The sequence below is a fragment of the Mandrillus leucophaeus genome, unplaced genomic scaffold (genome assembly GCF_000951045.1).
Source record: "Mandrillus leucophaeus isolate KB7577 unplaced genomic scaffold, Mleu.le_1.0 Scaffold111, whole genome shotgun sequence".
Taxonomy (NCBI): Eukaryota; Metazoa; Chordata; class Mammalia; order Primates; family Cercopithecidae; genus Mandrillus; species Mandrillus leucophaeus.
This window is the reverse complement of record NW_012099321.1, coordinates 5,099,268-5,108,235: the sequence shown is the minus strand read 5'-3', so window position 1 is coordinate 5,108,235 and position 8,968 is coordinate 5,099,268. Positions and strand designations below refer to the sequence as shown.

The 8,968-nt window shown below is 36.8% G+C and overlaps 1 protein-coding gene across 1 annotated transcript in view; it reads left to right on the top strand.

Annotated features, from left to right (window-relative positions):
* The first annotated feature begins 111 nt into the window (after positions 1-111).
* The window catches only part of LOC105549197 (disintegrin and metalloproteinase domain-containing protein 2-like), a 31,351-nt gene continuing 22,494 nt past the window's right edge, over positions 112-8,968 (top strand). Inside the window, exons 1-5 of the mRNA XM_011993622.1 lie at positions 112-248; positions 343-526; positions 2,689-2,787; positions 2,897-3,092; positions 8,427-8,532. Coding sequence (XP_011849012.1) covers positions 112-248; positions 343-526; positions 2,689-2,787; positions 2,897-3,092; positions 8,427-8,532 — 722 coding nt within the window. The remainder of the gene's footprint in view (positions 249-342; positions 527-2,688; positions 2,788-2,896; positions 3,093-8,426; positions 8,533-8,968) is intronic.

The window sequence follows — 8,968 nt, the reverse complement described above, 5'->3', positions numbered from 1 at the left end:
ATTAATGCAGGGGTGTCCCAGCACTTAGAAGTTATAAAAAGAAAGAGCACAAATGAAACAGCAATTGGGGCACTTTGGAAAATAGGAGCTTAAACAAGAGAGAGCAGTGTCATGAATAAGTGTCATCGGAGAGCCATTAAAACTTTATGGATTAGTCATTTACTTCCACTAAAAGATTTACTGCTTGCACAGTTGACTCCTCATGCCCAGAGATGGAAAGCTTTGACACTCACAGACTTGGGAATTTGGTCTGTTGTGGAATGCTATTATATAGGTTTATTCTAAGGGTAGGTAGTTTATGGAAACCCTTACATTAAAATTTGAAGTTTGATGTGTCTTTAGTCATTTCAGTGGTGTGAAGATCTTTAGTAACTGCAGCATCGAAGACTTTGCACATTTTATTTCAAAACAGAAGTCCCAGTGTCTTCACAATCAGCCTCGATTAGATCCTTTTTTCAAACAGCAAGCCGTGTGTGGTAATGCAAAGCTGGAAGCAGGAGAGGAGTGTGACTGTGGGACCCAACAGGTTGGTACTAATTTGGGAGGCTATGAACTGAAATTGCAGCAAAAATTACTTATTAATTCAAGTGTGAAACTGCCATTTTCCTTAATTTATCAAGTTACATTTTCTGCAAACGATTCAGGAGGCTGTGTAGGTGTTATAATAACTAATGAGTGCACTTATATATATTGGTATAGTGGTTCAGTGCTTTGTAGATCTACGTGGATTTGTATGAATATACAAGTAATTTTCCTTTATTTATTCCAGCTTTCTTGAGGTATAGCTGACAATTTAAAATTGTATATATTTAAGTTATATAACTTGATGATTGAGTATATGAGTACATTTTGAAATGCCCACTAAAATCTAGGTAGCTAACATATCTGTAATCTCACCATAGCATTTTATTTTTTCCTTTTGTTTTGTTTTTTAAAAATTTTCCTTTCTGGTGAGAACACTCAGAACCTACCTTCTTAGCAAAGTTCAAGTATATGATACAATATTGTTAACTGTAGTCATGTTTGACCTCCAGAACGTGTTCATCTTGCAGAATTGAAACTTTATACCCCTTGACCGTCATCTCCCTGTTTTCCCCTCCCTGAAGTCCCTGGTAAGCACCATTCTAATCTCTCATGTAAGAAATGTTCAAGGCCGCTAATTTCACAACTGAGTTGATGTAGGTTCAATCTCTTCCTCTTCAGTATAGACTTTCCTAGTTTTTTAAGCCTAAAATTTAAACCTAGTATTTAACCTAAATTCCTTTGTTGTTCATAAAGAGATATTTTAAAGCTTTCACTATGGAGCAAGAAAACCTAGGGAGCACATTTGTGGCTTTTGAATATTTTAATCCGGGTCAATATTTAAGTCAAAAAGATTTGTAACATACATAATTAAGAACAGCTAGTTTTCCCAAACCACAGAAATCTTAGAGAAAGCGCCTGGGTTGAAGGGAGGTGAGGAGAGCAGAGATAAAGGGAATGAAATGAGGGGGAGGAGATACTGAAACTCACAGCGAATGGTACAGGCTCAAAAGGATCACAAAGACTAAGTAGACTTCATTGTGCCCTACAGTAGTCACTCATGTAGCCCTCCAACCAGAAAGGTATGTTTACAGATCCTGAGATATGTGATATGTTTTTAAAAAAATTGTTCCTCATCACCCACTTGTTTTTGCTTGGTTGGGTTTGAATGGAAACATCTTGAAACTTTCTTCTTCAATTTGACAGTCATGTATCTAAGCTCTCTAAATGTTATATAATTGAGGCTTAAATCACTAAGATATAACTTTCTCCTCTAGAATTACAGTAGATAGCAATGACAGTGACAATTCTTAGACAGAATAGCTGTGAAAAATACTGACTACTCTGTGCTTTGAGTAAGTATCTTGCTATAACTCATATGAAGACTACTAAATCCATGATTTATTTTTGTGTGATTTATCAAATTTCTTTTTCCAGTTTATCCTATTTTAAATTTCTGGGTATTTAAAAAATGTGTGTGTGTGTGTGAGAGAGAGAGAGAGAGAGTGTGTGTGTGTGAGAGAGAGAGAGAATGCATTGTCTTTTAGCCTTCTTATCTATTGCTTTTACTAACTTTAGTAATAGAAGTTTTAAAAGCATATTCACTGGGCGTAGATGAACTAAAGCATAAAACAAGGCATAATAAGATATGAGTGAATGATATAAAGGTGACAACTTCATCATTCTCGGAAATAATATCATTTTTCCAGAACTTAGAGAATTAAAAATGAAATAAATCAACAATATACCACAAAATGCAGAAACTTGTTAAAATGTTAGATTCAGAAGGCTCTAATAAGTAGTCACTACAATAGAATTTTTAAAGTATAACTTCTGTTTATTTTACGTCTTGTATTTAACTATCTCTATCTACAAGAGCCAGTTCTTCTCAATGACTTGACTATGGTGGACCCCAGGGCTTCAGAGAATCCTTTTATCAGTGTAACCAAACCTATTCTAAGCAATATGAGCAACACATGGTCTGACAATTAGTAGGTAATTAATAAATGTCTCTTAAGTAAATGAGTAAGTGGTTTTATTTTTCTGTTTGCAAACATGTAAGTTAAGCATCTATGTGTATGTTATATAATATGTTGTCATTATGAACATGTCTATAATATGAATACAAGTTGGAAAATACTCCAGATCATTTGATTTGCCTTACAGAATTGTTTCCTTCTTGGAGCCAAATGCTGTGATACTGCCACATGTAGATTTAAAGCCGGTTCAAATTGTGCTGAAGGACCATGCTGTGAAAATTGTCTAGTAAGAGCTTTTTGAACAATTTCAGTATTACCTACATAAGTAGTTATCATTATTATGCTTATGTATTCTCATTCTGCTTAATTCAATATCATTTACCTCATCCCTTCAGTTTATGTCACAAGAAAGAGTATGTAGGCCTTCCTTTGATGAATGCGACCTCCCTGAATATTGCAATGGAACATCTGCGTCATGTCCAGAAAACCACTTTATTCAGACTGGGCATCCGTGTGGACCGAATCAATGGCTCTGTATAGATGGAGTTTGTATGAGTGGGGATAAACAATGTATGGACACATTTGGCGGAGGTATTTATTATCATTTGATTTCTCATATATGTGCTTTTTCTGGAAACTGAACAGAAATAGATGCTGATACATGACTGTGATTTTTAAAATGTCACATTTAGTTTAAATATTCTAAAGAATTATAGAAAGAGAAGAATATGGCCAGGTGTGGTGGCTCACGTGTGTAATCCCAGCACTTTGGGAGACCGAGGTGGGCAGATCACCCGAGGTCAGGTGTTGGAGACCAGCCTGGCCAACATGATGAAACCCCATCTCTACTAAAAATACAAAAATTAGCCGTGTTTGGTGGCACACGCCTGTAATCCTAGCTACTCAGTAGGCTGAGGTTGCAGTGAGCTGAGATCACGCCACTGCACTCCAGCCTGAGAGAAAGAGTGAGACTCCACCTCAAAAAAAAAAAAAAAAAAAAAAGAGAATACTGCCAGAAAAAATATCAGTAGCTAGAAATTAAAAATTAATTTAATTAAAAGTGAAATCATTATGTTGTTAATGACTTTCATCACAATAATAGAGGGAAAGATTTAAAGTCTATGGGACTTCTGACTTCAAGAAAGAAGAAAGTAGACTGAACACAAACTACACTTTTACTTCATATTCACCATTTTTTTTTTGGTAAATATAGAATAAGTAATATGACTATAGACAGTAAAAGAATTATAAGTTGTCATATAAATGCAGTTTAAACCACATATGTAGGCACACACATTCAGGTGCACAAAATCACCTGTGGAAACAATAAGGAAGTTTCATGAAAATCCAGGGACTCTGAAGTTATTGAGGCATGATGTACACTGACGTTAAAAACAAAAAAGAAAACCGTGGTGCAAACTATATACAAAATTGTTGGCTAAATAATGTGGAAACAGCAACAATGCCAACAGTATTTCATCCCTATATCAGAAAAAATATTGACAGAGGAAATATTTAGGATGTTCATAGAAACAGATAGGTGGGGCACCTTTATTCTCAACTGGAACAAGTCACAAGTCTAACTCTGATTTCTGTGTAAAAAGGGATTGCAAGGCACTTATCAATAACCAAAATGAACATACAATTAGGAATGACTGTTGGTTTGAAGAAAAACAAAACAAAGATGCAAATAAAGAAACTTACAAAATGAAAAAGTGTTCTCCTGGGAAAATGGGTAATTTGGTACCACAATGTGGATGATTTTCAGATTAAAGAAGGAAAGTAGAGACAGAAAGAGAGAGAAAGGCAGAGAGAAAGAAGAGAGAGTGAAAGACAAACTTTTTTATTACTGATTTAATTTCCTCAATCATTGTTGGTGTATTTCAATTTTCTATTTTTTTCATAATTTAATATTTGTAGGTTGGATGCATCTAGGAATTTATTTTTTCTGTTATCAAATTTGTTGGCATATGGTTGTTCTATTTATATATGTCTCCTATAATTCTTTATATCACAAGGTAACATTGTAGTATCAGTGGTAATGTTTTCTGTTTCATTTCAGATTTTATTTATTTGAGTCTTCTCTCTCCATTATATGGACCCAGAGTGCTTCCTAAGGAGTACTCTACATCCGCATTATTTAGTGGCTGCCAATAGTCTTTCAGATTTCTTTTAATGCCTTAGCTATATGTTTTCTACCCTATGCCAAAAGTATCTCTGTGAGAAGACAGATTCAAACTTCAAGCAGTTTATAAGACAGCCTTAGCTTTTACTTCCTGCTTGTGCAGGACGTAAACATCATAGAGTTAGGAATGACTAGAAAACTCTGTTCTCAGAACTCTTCTAGGTATGTCTGCAGCCACTTTTTATTATTATTATTATTTTATTTTTTGGAGCCGGATTCTTGCTCTGTTGCTCAGGCTGGAGTGCAGTGGCACAATCTTGGCTCACTGCAACCCTCACCTCCTAGGTTCCAGTGATTCTCCTGCCTCAGCCTCCTGAGTAGCTGGGATTAGAGGTGCACACCACCATATCCAGCTAAAAATCCATATCTGTATTTTTAGTAGAAACAGGGTTTCATCATGTTGGCCAGGCTGGTCTCAAACTCCTGACCTCAGGTGATCTGCCTCCCTCAGCCTCCCGAAATACTGGGATTACACACTTGAGCCACCGCGCCTGGCCTGTGTGCAGCTTTTTAGATCCAGTTACATTGTTACCAAGCAATGAGTTCACTTCCAGATATGCATAGAGGCCAATACTAATAGCATCAGCTTCCAAGAAAAGAGAAAGCTTTATTGTGAGGTCCACCAGCAAGGAGACAAAAGGCAATGCTCAAATCTGTTTCCTTAAGCTGGCGTCTGGGGGCAGGTTATATAGGCAGATGGTAACTATGAGACAGATGAGAAAGGCTCTGATTGGGTCATGCAAAGAGGTGGTGCCAGGTCCTCAGCTTTTAAATTTTTACTGCAACAAAACAGGACTCTCCTCCCTTCATTTTTTGGGAGAAGAGGGGAGTGAGGGTCTTGCCCAAACTGTAGTACAGTGATACAGTCATAGCTCACTTCAGCCTCCGACTCCCGAGCTCAAGTGATCCTTCGGCCTCAGCCTCCCAAGTAGCAGGGACGACAGATACATGTCACCATGCTCACTTTTTTTTTTTTTTTTTTTTGTAGAGGTGAGGTCTTGCTGTGTTGCCCAAGTTGGTCTCAAACTTCTGGTCTCAAGTAATCCTCCTGTCTTGGTATCCCAAAGTGCTGGAATTATAGAAGTGAGCCACTGCATCCGACCCCTTGCTTCTTAATTTGGTCCATGCACCTAGATTTTAGTATTTCGGTTCTGCATGTGGTTGACTTCAGTTCCAGCCTGCTCAGGTTCAGGTTATTTGATTGGCAACCTGGCGGTCAATGGCAACTGAAAAACAGCTAATCACTTTGTGACTGACAAATTTGAATCAGAGTGAACAATAGGTTTGAGTTATTCCGTTTCATATAGTCATCTAACTCTCCAGGAATTTCTTTAAAATTTCCAGTGAGCTCGTTTGCCTCAACTGAAATCACAGCCTTAGGCACTGGTGATGTTGGTAGCAGATGTATATTATTTCAGTAATGCCCTTTGTTGTCAGTGAACCGGTTCAGATTCTTTACTTCACTGCACAAAGAATTTGAGAGCAAGTCCAAAGGGAAAGTAAGTAAAGTTCATTGCAAAGCAAAGTACACTCTGATAGCTGCATCAGAGCAGACTGCACAAGAATAAGAGGGTCAGTTGGCATTGAGGAACTTCCCTTTGTTGGAGTCTAACATGATTATTCATAAAAGCGTGGGCATGGGCACTGTTGTTTAGCATGTCGTGGAGGGTCTCCTGAATGCACATGTGCTATTGCTGTACATGCTAGTACATGCATCACATTTCTCATTAGCATTTTAATTCTCCACCCAAGGGTGCCTTTTTCACTATTATAATGAGCATAGGTCACTCCAAGGACACAAATCATGGGTTTCTGTGCTTGAACCAATTTGGGCGTTTTCCCTTACGTTCCTTTATCTCCTTGCTGCAGAATGTTCTAACCAGTATCCCAGGATGCAGTTTGTGCACTGTTGGGAGGTTTATTCTCGCCATCTATTTTGCAAATTTGTTCTCATTTAAGGGATGCCATGACCAACCTATCTAATTTACCTCACTCTGAAAGTCAAGATTTTTTTTTCTTCATTTTTTTTTTCACTTAACTGAGCTCTAAATCAAATCAAGTAGCCCCAGCCACCTGGTAGTAGAGATTTTTCCAGGAAATTGAAAGTTTAGATAAAACATTTTGGTAAATTATTGACTGCCTCTGGGCATAGTGCTTTAACAGAGCTCCAACAGAGATGTGACGTCTTCATTAACTGTAAGCCTGCTGGCTTTCATCTATCATGAGACACTGAGAACAAATGAGAATATGCCCAAGTTAAAACATCACTGACCCCTTTGTTTATCAATTCTATCAACCAGAACTACACCAGAGAAACAGAATTCTTTGGATATGTAATTCTGCACTCTCTCTTCCTCTCTGTAGGTAGATAGATATAGATATAGAGATATTTTATTGTATATAGAATTTTGAATGTATATCTATGCAAATAATTGGCAGATGAGATTGTAGGGCTGGCTAGGCAAGCCTGAAATCTGTAGGGCAAGACAATTAAAAGGGCAGAATAGAAATTTTAAGCATAAATTGAAGTTCACAGGCAGAATTTTTTTCTTTTTCAGGGAAGCCTGCTCTAAAGGTCTTCCAACTATTAACAATTAAATCAGGCCCATCCAGATTATCTAGGGTAATATTTCCTAAATAAAATAAACTTATTGTAGACTTCATTACACCTACAAAATACCTACAGAGCAATGCCTAGATTAGTGTTTAATTGAGTAATTTGGGACTATAGCCTAGTCAAGTTGACACATAAAATCTATCATCACACTGTCTTTCAGTAGTTTCTCTTGGATACCTAAAATTCATTTTGATCTGTAGATTTTGGCTTTATTTCTTTGTTTTGGCCTATTTTTTGTCTACTAGCTATGGTTTGCTACCCTAGCCAAGGTTAAAATTTTGACCTCTTACCCATAACCAGCTTTGCAAATGATCTCTGGGACAAAATGAACTGTTACTTTTCAGTTCACTACAGCATCTGTGGGTTGCTGCTGAGATCTGAGTCTGTCCACTCTGTTAGTGAGACTTCACTCAGCCTCCCGAGTAGCTAGGACTACAGGTGCCCGCCACCACGCCCGGCTAATTTTTTTTTTGTAGTTTTGGTAGAGATGGGGTTTCACCGTGTTAGCCAGGCTGGTCTCGATCTCCTGACCTTGTGATCCACCCGCCTCGGCTTCCCAGAGTGCTGGAATTACAGGCGTAAGCCACCGTGCCTGGCCATGTAGGTTGGATCTTATGACAATTAAAATTATACAGATTGTGCATGTGGATTTGATGATGGGAGGGCGAATGAATCAATTGTGACTCCAATATATTTTTGGTCTGAGGAAATTATGGTGTAAAACATAAGATAATTGGTTAGTGGTTTGACTTGAAAAGACATTCATGCTAAAACTGATAATAGACAAATAAGTCAATATGGGAAAAAAGTTTCCTACCTGCTAATAGATATGATATGCATTTATAGACTTACTATGATTAGAGGCTAAACTGAATACAGTGGTTAACTCTGGAGTATGTCTAGGATATGTCTTTGGACAGCATACCAGAGTCCTTTCAATTTTTAAGCATTTCATTGAAGTGGTTTTGTGTGATCTTAAATCTAGTTTTTATTTTGATTGTTATAGTATGATCTTATTTTGTACAATGAATATGTTAAACCATTTCAGAATTTTAAGTGTATTTGTTATTTATTTTCAATTAATATAAGTTTGATATGACTAGCCACACCTTTTTATTTTCAGAAGCAGAGTTTGGTCCTACAGAATGTTATTCTTACCTTAATTCAAAGAGTGATGTATCTGGAAACTGTGGCATAGGTGATTCAGGATACACACAGTGTGAAGCTGAGTATGTTTTCAGATATCTGTCTTAGACCTTCTATTTATCACCTTATATTTGAAAATAACATCAAACAATTAAGTTTATATGTAAGCAAAATATCCCCTGAACATAAAGTAAGACCATGTTTATTCAAATTATAAATATCATAGACACATTGCTCCTCTCCTGTACCCAAATTATCCCTTGTACTTTTCCACAAAGTGTTTAATTTTCATACAGGTACATTAATTACCCATCAGTAATCATTTTTATTATACATGCTATTACTTTAATTTTCCTTTTTTTTCTTTGAGACGGAGTCTCACTCTGTTGCCTAGGTTGGAGTGCAGTGACGCTATTACTTTAATTTTTACAAAGCATGACAATCCTCCTAGTAACGAAGTTAAAATACATGAATTAAGAAGCAAAGCATGTTTTTCTTTTTTCTTTTCTTTTTCTTTTT